This window comes from Cavia porcellus, unplaced genomic scaffold (assembly GCF_034190915.1).
Source record: "Cavia porcellus strain 051 isolate PalLab524CR breed Dunkin Hartley unplaced genomic scaffold, mCavPor4.1 scaffold_23, whole genome shotgun sequence".
Classification (NCBI taxonomy): domain Eukaryota; kingdom Metazoa; phylum Chordata; class Mammalia; order Rodentia; family Caviidae; genus Cavia; species Cavia porcellus.
Genome location: NW_026947506.1, coordinates 2,142,050 through 2,156,756, shown reverse-complemented (window position 1 = coordinate 2,156,756; position 14,707 = coordinate 2,142,050). Strand labels below are relative to the sequence as shown.

The 14,707-nt window shown below is 43.7% G+C and overlaps 1 protein-coding gene across 10 annotated transcripts in view; it reads right to left on the bottom strand.

Moving 5' to 3' along the window:
• Nrg3 (neuregulin 3) overlaps window positions 1-14,707 on the bottom strand; it is a 956,071-nt gene that overhangs the window by 95,503 nt on the left and 845,861 nt on the right. For 5 of the 10 annotated variants that reach the window (XM_063233699.1, XM_063233705.1, XM_063233702.1 and 2 more), the window contains exon 4: window positions 8,814-8,840. The exons of 1 other annotated variant lie outside the window; for it this stretch is intronic. In XM_063233699.1, coding sequence (XP_063089769.1) covers window positions 8,814-8,840 — 27 coding nt within the window. The remainder of the gene's footprint in view (window positions 1-8,813; window positions 8,841-14,707) is intronic. 4 more of the 10 variants (XM_063233701.1, XM_063233707.1, XM_063233703.1 and 1 more) reach the window with 1 other exon arrangement.

Here is a 14,707-nt window from a genome sequence, read left to right as displayed (position 1 = left end):
GCACACACTGGTGTACGAGTGTATCCAAGCACTGAGCTGTAGACTTCTCCATGTCTGCCTACTTAAGTTAGCGTAGCTCTGACTTGGCACGAGACCCCACTTCTCAGGGGGCTCCCCACATTTCCAGTGGCTGAACCCTTGTGAGGGCACCAAACAGATTTTCTGCCCACTGAGAAGAACCGGGATCCTCTTATTTTATCACTCAGCCTTGCTCCTGAATCAACAGAGAGGGAGCCCTCACGGGAGAATGAAGCAAACCCTCCCTCCCTCTCTCTCTCCTTCACCTCTCCTTAGACCCCTCAGAGAATTACTTCCTTACAAATATCTGAACATCACTGTGCTCTTATCCTTTTCTCAACACATTCCAGATTTTTGGAATCTGCTATCAAATCTTGGAAATTTTAAATATCTGGTGTATATATGTAAGCTACTTGATAGTAAGATCTCCTTTTAATTTATATTTGATTTGATAATCCCCAGATCCAGTCCTTTGTTAGATCTTAATTCTATCTGATAAAGGAATTAATTCCTCTTTACAAAATGTTCAATGAGTTGATGAGCGTGTAATCCATCATCTTATTTATACCATTACTAACAATTCTGCCCTAGAAGCGAGTAGAAATTCCAGACATGGCTGATCCTGATCCTTCAGATGGAATTCATTGCCCCAAATCCACCCGTCACTAAACTGACAGTGATCTGTTCCACTGGGCCACATAGGAAAATCATGAGAGCTGTCTGAGATTTCACCAATGTTCACACACTGACTAACAGAAATTCCCAATCCGGTTGTTTGGCAGCAACATGCAAAGTTTCATAGTATTTTAGCAGTGATGCCTTTGTTCTGTGTTAGCTTTCATTGAACAATGTTGCTTTTTCTAGTAATTCCAATCAAATATATTCCTCAAGGTCTAATGAAGAAAATGCATTAACTGACACTGGAATTTTGTCTACAAATGTGTTATCCAAATGCCCACTTTTCCTTTGTAGTGATGAAACATTTGTATATTTTAGAAAGATTATCTCTTGTCTGTGGTATTCATCAAAAAGATCACTGTTGAGTTGCTTTGGACACTGAGGGTCTGATACAACCCTCTCCTCTGCCAGTGAAACAGTGAGCTACATCAGCTCTCCACTGCTTTTCCAAATCTCTCAACAGAGTCAGTGCCCACAAGAAACGAACACTTCTGGGTTACCCCACAGAGGTGCTGGCAGCCAGGGCAAGCCTTTCTGCCCCTCGGCGGTAGCACTAGCTTCTGAATTGAAACTCGTACACAGCTGCAGTGTCACCTGAAACACTGCCAGAATACAACTTCTGATCACCACGAAGCCCCTGGGAGGTGCAGCTAGCACTCTAAGGACCTGGGAGGGACCCAGATTTAGGGTTAGACACCTTTATTTTCTGTGTTCTTGCCGTCTGGACAAGACATTTCTGCAAAATATACCTCTGTCTTGTCATTTACAACACTGGGATATAAATAGTTCTTGTATGTGTTTTTTAGGACTTCACTAGATCATGTCCTTTTTTTTGGAAAATGGTAAGTACTCAGTTGTTTGACACTTATCTGATACCCGATTCCTCTTGTAGCTTGACTCTGCAAAGGCACCTATGCACAGCTAGCCTAATACCATTTGTTTCCGCCTCCCCAAAAACACACATGCAAAACATTCACTCCTAAATTTTATAGGAAAGAATGATATACTCAAATGAATGAAAATCATTTTCCCAAATAAATCAAGTTCTGAGATTTCAGCTTAGGAGAAAAAGAGCTTCACATTCATCTTCCTAACCCCAAATCACGTATTAGAGCAGACAGGTGAATTCACTTACTGATCCGTGAAGTGGCCAGACTGAAATATAAAGCACAATCGTTTGTAACACACAGGGTGGTGTGAAAGAAACATCCCCAGGTAGTCTCATCTAAAACTGGTCACTTCTCAGATTATTTCCAGAGACCACTAAAACATACTACAGCTATTTCTTTTCCATTAGCTACAGAAGGATACTTACTATACAGTGAAGAAGAAATAATAACTTTATCACTCCTGAACCTCTGAACATACTCTAACCAGACACTTTGAAGGTATTCTACTCCTAGGTCTTGCCTAATAGAAACCTCAACATTCTGCTTTTGTGTTTTTAACTTTAAAAATATAGCAGTATTCTTAGATAAATTTTTATTATTTTAATGTAAAATCTGATTTTCCTGAGTTCTATCATTCTGTCGATTGCTTAATAAAAATCACACCAGATGGAATAAACACATTACATTACCCTACAGACAATGTCAAATTACAAATCCGACATTTAATTGACAGCCTTTCCTCATGAGAACCAAGGCAGGCTGCGTGAAAACGTCCTCACACAATCTTCCACTCCCCCTCTGGGTTGATACTAAGTTTTTAAATGCCAGCCTGCTTTCTTGTAAACATATTTGATGCACAGAACATTGAATGCATCAGAGCGTACTGTAAGAAAAATAGCTGCCCAACAAAGAGCTCCTGCGGAAGGCACAGGTTTGCTCCATGACCCAGCACTGAACAGCAGCCCATGCTTCTGAGTGAGAGGCGCTCAGCAGACGCACCATGTCCCAGGGCCACCCTCACACGCCCTCTGGCCAACAGCCTCCTCCGGATGATTGGCTGGGCTTTTACCAATAAACACCTAAGCTTACAAAGACCTTAACTTAATTCATCTTTAGTGTAGCCTCATTTTGAAAAGCGTTAGAATGTCTGACTCTAAAAACCTCTATTTCCTTTCATGCATGAATGAATACAAAAGGGTTAAATCACGAATTTAAGAAATATTGATTTAATGATCAACCTTTCAATTCTTTTCAAACACAATTCCCTGCCTGGTATGCATCTCCAAATCCTTGCCCTAATTATGACAGCAAAATTTATTATTTCACTGGCATTTTATTTTGAGTTGGTATTTGTTTGTTAAAATTTCCAGCGTATCAGCCCCAGAAGCATCATTAAATAAAATTCATAATTAGGAGAAATCCTTCCAAATGATGGCAGTTTTATAGACATTAGGCTTGGTGTGCCTTACTTGATGGGATATTCCTTAAAGTTAATAAACCAACTCAAAAAAGCCTTGGGCTGATTTTTGACACCCTCGCTCCATTCCTAAAGCGAGGCCCCTGGAGAGATCATAGATCCAGGTAACAGGAACACTCCTCCTATTGTGGAAGCAATATGGAGCCGGTATGAATTTGCAGTAGGACATCTTCACATGGCTTGTCTATTTTGCTCAATTTAAATGTCTCCTCTGTCGTAAGCAGTCCTCAAATTTTCCAAATGAATATAGTTGTTCTTCTATCCTTTTGATTATTGTACCTTGTCTACAAAATTTTAAAAGCATTCAAAGTCTCACTTGCTGTGTTTACCTTAATTCTCTTTAGTCTTGGAACCTTCAGACTTTAAGAGAAGAGGATGATGTATTTCATATACATGGAATTAGCCAATGAGATAATTGTTGACTAAATCTTTAGTCAACAATTTTTGAAGCATACGGTTTAAGACTTTGCTGAAGTAAAACAGAAATTTGTTAAACTGTATGAAGCATTTAGCTCTTTAGTCTAATCAATAAGGAGACACACATGAAGAAATCCAAGGAGAAAGGTATTCTGGAACTTGTTAAAATAGAACTAGAGTATATTATCGCACAAGATTTATAGCAGGTATGCAAGGCTGGTTTAACAACTGACAATATATTACTGTACTCCTTCACACCAGAAGCCTAAAATAATGCCATGATCGCTGTCTTGACTGCTTTCGCATTGCTGGGACAAGATACCTACACCTGTGACGTACAGGAGATGACGGTTATTTTGGCTTTGGTTAGTGTGGCCCGCGGTTGCCTGGCTCCAAGGCAGAACTGTGGGCACAGGGCACAGGGAGGTTTCCAAAGCTGCCTCTGTCATGGCAGTGAGGAAACAGAGAAGGGGAGAGAGAGAGAAAGAGAAATGAAGGCAAAAGCCAGGACGGGAGACAACTTGCAGGGGGAACCTCAGTTTCCTGCCTCTAACCAGGCCTCTCCTCCCCAGGGCACCCGCAGCTGCTGACCTCATCAGAGGAAGAATCCACTGATGGCCCTAGGCCCCTTCCTGCGTCCAGTCACATTCTGGAAGCCCCACCTGCCAGCACACACGAGATGGAGGGGCATCCTGGAACTAAACGATAGCAATTCTATCAAGGGGTTCAGAAAGACTACTTGACAAAATCCAACTCATTCGTGATTTAACAAAGGAAAGGAAAAGAAAAATTCACCCTAACCTAGGACCGGAGGAGGACTTCCTGAACTTGATACAGAAAGTTTTCTAAGCATCACGTCTAATGTCATAGGGAGGAAAACCTGAAGCTTTCTCAGTAAGATCAGGTGCAAGTGAAGGCCGCCTTTCTTATCACTGAGCAACACCATACTGGAAGTATTATGTACTTAAATAAGACAAAAAATAAAGGGAATCAATGACATACAGATTGGAAGGAAAGAAAACTTTATGCAGAAGACATTAGCATAGAGATAAAAGGCTTGATATTATCAGGAACTCAGTTCTTCCCAACTTTATCCACAGATTCATTGTAGTCCCAGTAAAAGTATGCAAGTCCATTTGCTGATCCTGTTAAACTGATTTTAAATAATATAGTGAAAGATCCCGTGCAGTCAGTATGATATTGAAGGACAGAACAAAGTTGAAAAATGACACAATCTAACTTCAGGACTTACTATAATCTACAGAAATCAAGAAAAACCAGCTATTGGTAAAACAGACAAATGAATCAATGGAACAGAACAGAGATCCCAGAAACCAATGCACATAAATACGGTCCAACTGATCTTTGACAAAGGTGCAAAGTCATTTGAAAAGGGAAAAAAAGTCTAACCAACAACAGTGGCTAGAACAACTGTATATTCATCTGCAACACAATGAATTCAGAGGCAGACCTTCCCTCCTTCACCAAAATGAACTCAGGATACTGTGTAGTCCTAAATGAGATGTTCAAAGCTAAAGCACTCCTAGAAGATAACATAGGACATAACCTGGATGGTGCAGGTGTGGTCATCTCACTTTAGACACTTAGATACACTTTAGATATTGAAGAGAAGATTCGGGGAAGAAAGAATTTATAAGTTATAACAAATGTACCACTCTTGCGGGCAATGTCAACATGGCTGTGCGTGTGTGTGGTTAGAGTGTTCTTTGATGAAAAAATTTTACTGATATGGATTCCCCCATCACCAACTGAAGTCTTTGTTCCCAAGGTGACAAAAGTTTACAGACAGTTCACCCCAGAGGAGTGAACCAGTAAGGTGAGCAGAAGGAGTATAATCATTAATGCTGTAAATCCGTCCCTTAAACAACCCTTTGTTGGTTGCCATTATTTATACGCATACTATGCATGTTCCTAACTCTGGTTTGTGGTTCCCACCCCTTCCCTTCAAGGCAGGGTCTACCACTGGAGTCAAATAGCACCTGTGGAGAGCTCTTCCACTCCAGCACTGGAAGGCTTTACACGTAGGATTAACTTTTCACGTCTGTGGCCTCATTATACCTTGAAATCCATACAGATGAACTACACAGTAACCTAATTTTTTCTGCACCAGTAATCACGTTCCTTAAAGTGAGCTTGAGCGCAGACCCCTTAACACATCCTTAGGTGGGTGGTCCTGTAAGTCATCAGGGCCACAGGACAGACTCACGCTAAGACGGCAGCAGGTGTGTTTCTTAAAGAGCTGTGATTAACCTTCACGTGGAAATGTTCCTTTGCTATACCTGCAGCCGCTCTGCCTGTAGGATCCGGTCTTCCGAGCCCCACCATCAGCTCCGTGCTGCCCCTGTGTCTGTGGACATTATGCTGAGCAGCACATGTACCAGCCTTCCCCGAGCTTGCAACCACCTCCGCCCAGCAGGGCACCGGCCCGGCCCTGAGGTTGAGCGCTGTTTCCTTAAAATGACCACAGATGTCCATACTCTGCCATGCTGCCCTGCCCTCAGGAGTGGATGAGGAAAGTGCAGATCCCTTGTGATGCTCAAACACTGTACTCCACTGCTCACACTGAGACACGGTTTTCTGTAGTTGGTGGCCCACGACTTAGCTTTCTTCTCCTCCTCCACCAGCTAAACTCTGCTTGTCCACCTGACACTGCTCGTCCAAGTCCACCAACACCTCCTCTGCATTTTCAATCTCTTCCTTGTTTCTTTCTTCCTTCTGTCGTAACTGAGACCTGAATCTTTCCTGAAAAGTCCAGTTCTCCTGCAAATCTTTTAAAACTTTCTTTTACCCTCCAAGTTGGGACCTGTCCTCCTGGTTCCTAAAGAATTCTTTTTCTTGTCTCTTATGAAAAATGCTGCTGTTTTCAAGCTGATGCTATTATTACGGAGCTAGAGGTTACTAAAAACCCATCTCCTCCTTTCTCCCAGAGCTACTAAGCTCTCATGGCTCAGCCTCTCTTCCTGTAAGGTGCGGTTCTGTGATTTAAATCATCCTAAAAGAATGTTAACAATCATGGCAGGAAACCTTTCAGATCAAATCTATCCAAGAGTGAGGATGTAGTTGCTATGTTCATGTTACCCATTTTGCTGACCAGAGGCAGCTGATGAGGCTTGCTAGATGACGTGAAAGCCATAAGAGGAAAAAAAATAAAGCCTAGACCCTTGATTTATTAGTTGGGTAGTTATTTGCTGACCAGAAGTGTGTATGAACACAGGGAAAACCAGTAGCAACAAATAAATTGCTACTGAGTTTGAGTCATTCCTAGGATTCTATTTCTTGATGTAAAGGGTTTTATCATTATGGATACGTAAGAAAGCCTTTATCGACATCTATTAGCTGCCGATATAGTCTATTTACTTTATCAGAGACGTTAACATATAAGTACTTCCCTGCCCTAGTACCAGCATGAGTAACTGCAGCCCCTGCTGAGACACCCTGTGCAAAATTAGGTCCTGGCAACTCCTCCGTCTCCAGCTACAAATGGCTTACTTCTCCAGGTCAACTTTGTCACACACTGCCACAAGCAGTGTGACAGTCTGAAAACTATCAGACCCTGTAACTCCATCGTTCTCACCCGAGCTGCCGTAGGACTACAATCTTCACAAGTGGCACCAACTTGTTGGAAAATTTTCATGGCTATTAATTGGCTTTATCCTTTCTTCCACATCTGGTTTACATTTCATGGTGTTCCACTTGAATGCTACCCTGCATTTCACTGTACTGGGTTTTAATCACCTAGCAAAACTTCAGGAACTGAGTTGTCTGCCTTTTCAGTGATGTAATAGCTAGACAACACAGTCCAAAAAACATACAACAAAGAAGACAATCCAGGGTAAAAATACAGTTGTTGTCCTCTTATTAACCCTCTAGATGTCCAGAATACAAAATCCACCTTGACCTCTGTTCTCAAGCACGTCACTGGCACCCCAGACTCACATTTCCACACCTAATCTAATAAACGTCCCCCAAAGTGTTCTTTAATCAATATTCTATTTTCAGGTATTAGTTCACCTCTTATTTAAATGAGCGATAACATGACCATTTTCCCTTACAGATTCTACATCAATTGTTTTCAAATACTGCCCAGTTTTTCCTCCTAAGTATCTTGCATCTCTCTTTACATTTTGACCATCATGATAGTCAAGCTAACACCCCTGGCCTGGAAAAGAGCTCAAGACATTTCCAATTTTATGTAAGTTCTAGTACTTGATTTTTTCTCTCTAAGCTCAGCAAACCTAAACCTTTAAAGTTTATTTGCCTAATTTTACTAATTAACTTCTAAAATGTTGCATTTTTCTTTGCGTATAGTGACTGGATAAATATTCACTGAGTGCGTGCATAGATTAAATGAATCCAGGTAAAAATGTAAGCATTACCACCGTGAGCACATACACCGACGAAGCAAGCACTCAGACCAGTGTCAGATCAGAGGAAAAATGAAATCCGCACAGGCCCAGGAGCAGAGCTGAGCAACCTGGATTCGAACTGTGATCTTTTGACCCCTCACGCTCTCACTCCTGACAGTGGCTTCACGTCTGAGCTGCAACAAATACTGAACTTTAAGAAATCCTCTCATGTTTCTTAGTTTATCATGAAGAGTCACCTTACCTCTAATTTTAATGCAGTTTCCTTTTTTTTGTACTGGGGATCAAACTCGTGACCTCACGCTTGCCAGGCAGGCACTTACACCACTGAGCTAATACCCAGTTGCAATTTTCTTTTAAAATAGAAAGTAGTACTGCAGAAGTATTCTAGTGCTTTAAAAATGTGGTACCCACCGCAGCTTCTTTAAAAAAAAATACTAAAAATTTTTAAATAGTAATGCTTACAATCCTACACGCCAAATTAAGATCAATATCCCAATGTCTCCAAAGTAGCCGTCATGAAAAAAATGAGGAATTACAGTAGGAAAAACCAAAAACCAGCATTTAAAAACCACTGTTTTCTCTCATTTTTAGATGTTCTCCAGGTTGTAGACATTGTACTAAGCAATTTATAAGTGCAGCAAAGTAGAAAATATTAATCTCCCTCTTTTTCAGATAAGAAAATTAAGAGTTAGTGCAAACAATCAAAACCGGGAGCCAAAGCCAACTTCCGTGGAGTTGTAGAGGCCCTTAGCATCAAATTGCTTTCCAAGTAAGTTTTCATCTTCAGTCAAGACTCAGTGAAAATAGGCGAAAACATTGTTTTTACTACGAATAGCATCTGATAGTGAGGCATTTCAGTTATAATGAGAGGGGGACAGAGAACAACATGTGCATTCAAAACCTTGAATTTTGCAGGATGTTTGAGGAGAAAGATATTTATCTTACCCATGAATTCAATCCCCAAATGGTCTGCTACATCCAAGTCGGCAGGCAGAGGAGAAACAAAGAGAGAAAAACAGGTTAGAAGATAATCCGCACAGGAAATCAAACCCGTAAGACCGACCTCCCGAGACAACGGACCCGTCTCAGTTTTATCCGTGTTTGCTCAGGAAATACGTGAGGTTCACGAACAGTAACAGTGCTCTCAGTATAGACCAGAATTTCCTCAAAAACTTCTGAACCACAGCTTGGAATGCTGAGTGGAATGATACAGCATACATTATGAAGTATGCTGATATAAACTTAAAGCAAAACAGAAACAGAAACACAGAGACAGAAACTGTGGGTACAAAGTTATTTTGCAAATCTGTCTGTTCTATGTAGATAAACCACTTCCCCAGCATAAGCTTACTCAGAGCTCTATGTTAACAGGAAGGAGCCCCCATGAGGTCACCACAGGCCCTGAGCCGTTGATCTTGGCGTTTACCAAAAAGGAACAATGATATCAAACATTTTTCCTTTCATTTGTTCCATCAAAGAAGTATGGATTGGCAAGACTAGAACCTTTTACATGGGTCACAGAATGTCAGGTAGACCTGGGGCACGAATCAGGGCCCACAGCCCACACTGCAGACTAGAGGGTTCGACTTGGCAAACATGAACGAAGATGGGCCGTCTGCTCCGAGTACGGGCCCTGCTGTCCCAGGGAGCTAACCGTTGTGCAGGTGGCAGTGCAGTGCGTTTTCCTGGGACGCACCCAGGATTTGGCCTCGCAGGTGTTTTATTTACATGGCTTGCTTTCTTTTAATCCTTCGGTGATGTAGTGACTGCTTTTTAAAATTCATCGCATTATTTAATGGTGTTTTTGTTGCAGTAATATTTGTCGGAAATGAAAATAAATGGTGAATAGGAGTATTTCTCTAGCCATATTTATTACTAAGATTAGTTACTGAGCTTCCTTTTAATTCTTTATTTAGCAAACAAGCATTTCCTTTTATATAACGTACATTTACTTGCCGTGACTATTTCAATGCTTTTTGTTTGTAAATAGTCCATTATTTAATTTTTCTGTGCTAAGATATACATAAAATTAAACTTAACACTGTAACCATTTTAAGCATATAATTCGGTGGTAATAATCACATTTACAAGGTCATACTATCACTGCTGTTGTATTTCCAAATCTTTTTCCCAGTGTGATCAATAATTCTTCTTTTTCCCCCGAGGTTTCCTCCCCACAGCCCTTGGTATTTTCTGAGCCTGTCAGATACATTCACTGCAACAGTCCATTTTGTGTAACTAGAAACTGTTTTACTTGATGACTGTATACTTTATAAAAGATGGCCACAATGTTTCTAAAAGCAGACACATTTATTTCTCAGCATCCCATTGTCTGACTGCTTGCTGTGTACTGCTGGGTGTTAGGATAGATAGCCAGAACATTTGCAGGGAAAGACAGGTTTGTTATTCTCAGTGGGTCTCCAGGAATCAGTAGGAAACCACAGAGAAAAAGCCCTGGTCATTCTTTATAGTAAGTGCTGGAATAGGCAGAAGATGTGCTCGGGCTAGAGAGGCCACGGACGTATAAGCTGGCTGCTCCAAGGGAAAGAATGCGCCATACAGAAGATCAGGGCTTGTGCAGAAGTGCACGGGATGATCTGTGTGTTCTTGTGCATTTGGGAAGCGCCATGTCACGGTGCTCCTAAAATGCTGAAGACACACTAGAGCTGCATTTTAAATAAGGACTGGGAGACATTATGATGATGCTAAAGGAAAGAGGACGTGGAAGATGAGGAATAGCTTTTTAAAAGCATAAAACCAGAGTCAAACATGCAAGAAGACAAGAGAGGCCAGGGGTTGGAGGTGGAGCAGAGGACGTCAAGTGGAGGTGCGTGGAGGGCCTGGGAGGGGCCCGGGCAGTCCGAAAGCCAGCAGCCAAGGCCTGAGTGAAGAACTTTCTGGATCACAACTGCCTGCCTGCGGTCTGCTCTGCTGGTGGGGTTCAATCATAGCCACTCTTCACGCATCCGTGACCCCTGCTCTTCCACTTCTCCGTTTGACATTACGGGTAGCACAATTAGGGTTACGGACAACTACTGTCCACTCACCCGGGGCCACACCGCAGGGCTGACCCCCTGACCTTTGTCCTCATATGACGGGCAGCTAAGTCAGATAGAGAGTCATACACAGTCAGAGAGGACTGGGCTCTCCAGGAAGTTAAGATGAAAATAAAGACACCAGCCCTGTGGCTGGCGGTGTATCTGAAAAAGGCCAGGCCTCAAGATGGAGATGCAGTGGCCAGGCCCGCCCACCTCCCCATGGGAGGAGTAACCTGAGAGCGCACGGTCACTAGCACTGCCTCGTCCAGGAAGTCCCGGGCAGGAGCCACCCAGGTGGGTGAGCAGTGCACCTGGACCCTTCCCTTCCCCAGTGCCTTTGTTCTTTGCACAAATCCTTGAGCTGACTCTGCTCCCTACTGGGTGCACAGCAGCTAGGTGGTGATGCTTGTCACCCTACAGGTTCATGGTAGGTCTCCCCACAGTGTACCCACATTGTGACGTGGCTCTATACATCACCCCGGACCAAGGGGCCCCCCAGCAACCCACATTCAGGACCCATCCTGTCTCTCAGGAACTGTTTCTTAATAACCTTTTCCTGCTGCTAACCTCCGTTATCCCTTGGAATTCATGCTTCAATATTTGGGGGACACCAACTCCACACTCTGACATCTGGCAGGTTGGGAGTTACATATCTCCTATGTCACTTTGCAGAGGTAAAGGTAAGATGCATATTCGCACAGCCACCTGCATGACCCACGGTAACCTGTCTTCACTTGGAGCTCCTTAAAGGTTCATGCAAATGAGTTGCATCTCAATGTCCATATGCAAATCATGGAAATGGGCATGCGCAGTAGACACACCTGTCAATCACTCTGTTCCTGAAAGATCCGACCAGAAATTTAAATTCTTAAAAACAAAGCATCCAGCTCTCCTGTCATTTTGCTTTCTGATGGTGCTAGCCATTCACGCCGGTCATTCCATTGCCTAATTAAACTTCATTAAACCTTGCTGCTTTCACCCCTTCCCGTCACGTGCCATGTCTCTGTCACACACAAGAACCTAGAAGTCTGCCCTGGACCCATCACCCATGGCAAGGAATCTGGAGCTTGTGGTTAGGAGGGAGCAGCATGTGTGGAAACTGGAGGTTGGTCTGAGCGCCCTAGAACCGAAGCAGGATAGAAGTAGCTTGGGGAGGGGAAAAGGTGACAGGGAAAGCCATCGTTCTAAAAAGAAATGCTGCAGCTCCCGGACAGGAGTTTAGTTGTCTTTTTCCCGGAGACACAGTAAGCCCGGACAGTTCCCTGGCACCCCCCGAGGAACTCTGGCCACCCCGTTCACCCCCAGATGTCTCTCTTCCACGTGTGAGCACAGCGTGTCTTTCACCTGTAAAACAGGCCTTCCCCGGGCCGGGCTGTCACCTCCTCCTAGCAGGACAGCAGAAGCCTTAGCGTCTTCTGCATGTAACCTGAACCGCCCTTTCCTTCAGATTCACGTGCTCCACCATTTCCATCCCCGGTTCTCCATCAACTTGCCCAGCCCCAGACGCGATGCAGCTCTCTCGCTGTGTCCCTCTCTTCCTGTGAGCATGTCCTTCCCGCTGTTGTCCTCTGCTCCTTGGAGAGTGCACACGGCTGCTTTGGGGATCCCTTAGGGCCCCGTCCCATGACACAGCCCCAGTGAATTCAACAGCAATATCAGAGAAACAGGAGATGACAGCGACCAAGCAATGAAAGGCACGAGTAGAAATCTCGAGGAAAAGGAAATCTGTCTTCTCTTAACGTGAGTTACTTCTCGTTAAATCACGTCTGGTTTGGACTCCAGCAAAGGGGTGTTTGTAGTCCTGGAAATTAACGGGAAATTATTTACTAATTTGCTTGTGGTTCTCTTCATGGAAACCAAACACACAAAGAAAGGTCACTGAGAATATTTCTCTTCTTTGCCACTTTTTCATGCGTCTCCAGGTCACAAGCTTGCACATGTTTGTGCGCATGCGCGCGCACACACACACACACACACACACACACACACACACACTCACACACTCCCCTCTATTGTTTTGTTAAGCTGCTAAACACTGCAATCGGTACCACAGATTTGAAGACACCGACAGGGTTTGGTTTACACAGAAAGAACAACGGAAGTCCATGAAAAGTACACGGCAGCAGAGCTATTATTACATTTGTCATGTGGCCGGACCAAGAGCAGAAAGCACACTGTTCCCATCACCCTTCACCGGCCATTTCTCAGAGCAAGCATCCTGCCTCAGGATACTTAGGTCTGCAGAGAAACATTAAGAGAATGAAATAAAAGTTAATCAATTAATAGCACAATTATCCTTCCCTTAAAAAAAATCTACGTGCCAAGAGCCATAAATACCGGACGGAAGCAGAAGCAGAGAGAAAGCAAAAAGCATCTGACTTCTCTCTCAGCAGCATGTATTTGAATGCACAAGTTCTGCCTAAGACTTCAGTTAGCTTTTTTTCAGGACCCTCATACCCTGGGACTACGAACCAGGCTAACACTTCACCCTTGCTACATCCCAGGAAGGGCTCTAAGTGTTCTCTCCCAGTGATTTGTAAAATAATTATTATGCCCAATTTACAGGTGAAGAATAGAGGCAAACTAACTTTCCCCGAATGACAGACCTACCAGTGGTGGAAGATACTGGAGCCGAAGATGACTGAGTCTTAGACCACTGCCCGCAGCGTTTACACGTACCCTTCCTGTGAATAAACAGCTAATTGTCACAAAGTCATCAGGTAACGAGCTCCGCAGGGAGGAATTATTTAATGTGCTTAAGTGAACAAGCTGCTTTCAGGTACCCTCGGGCCTCGCCAGAGCACACTGACTCGCTTGCCCTTAGTTGGCTGCCAAGGTGCAGGATACAAGCTGGGTAGAGGGAGGAGGATGCACAGGAAGACAACTTTCCTGTCTCCAAAGAACCACATGGCAACTCATGAATATTTCTTCACGGGTTGCCAGGGAAATTTCTTCATGATGCGGCTGACCTAGTTATCTGCACATACGGCAAGCGATCAAAAGTTGGGTCTCAAAGTTTGCCAAGCATTAAACCCAATAACCCTAAACCTGGCTTATACTTGACAAATACCAGCAGTTCTGTTGGAGAACTAAATAGTCTTAAGGTTTTAGGAGTAAATAAGCCACCAGGGAGACAAAGTGAATATTTCGTAAGGTCAGAACTCCTGGAAACTCCTAAAAATTCAAGGCTTTTTGTCCTTCTCCTCTTCCTCCTCTTTCTCCTCCTTCTCCTCCTCCTCTTTCTCCTCCTCCTCCTCCTCCTCCTCCTCCTCCTCCTCCTCCTCCTCCTCCTCCTCCTCCTCACTTCTTTTACGATAATCATGCAGACGTGGTGTTCCCTGTGGGTCTTCCAATATGTAGATGCTATGCAGTGACTCAGCGTAATCCGTGTATACATGCCTGCATGCCCTTCCTTTTTTAGTGAGGTGAGGATGCTTAACATCTACCGCGCTGGACATTGTCAAATGCAATAAATTGCTCATACATCCCCACGTCGTGCCACCCCAGAAGCCTGGAACTTATTCCTTACTTAACTAGAGTAGGGTGTGCACAATACAAAGCTGCTTGAGTGCTTTGGGACTTCTTGTTTATGGCGCCCGCTCCAGTCTGGCTGAGGGAGACCAGGCAAGTACAATGCTTGGCTGGATTCTGACTGTGGTCCTCCGAGGGGCAAGCTGTCACCCATGTATCATGGGGAGCTCCCTGCACTGTGACACTGCACATGAGCTTCAGCCTCTGCCCTGGGTTAAAACTAATGTGGCGAGGTGGTTCTGTCACAGAATAGTCCCAAGTGGGATCATT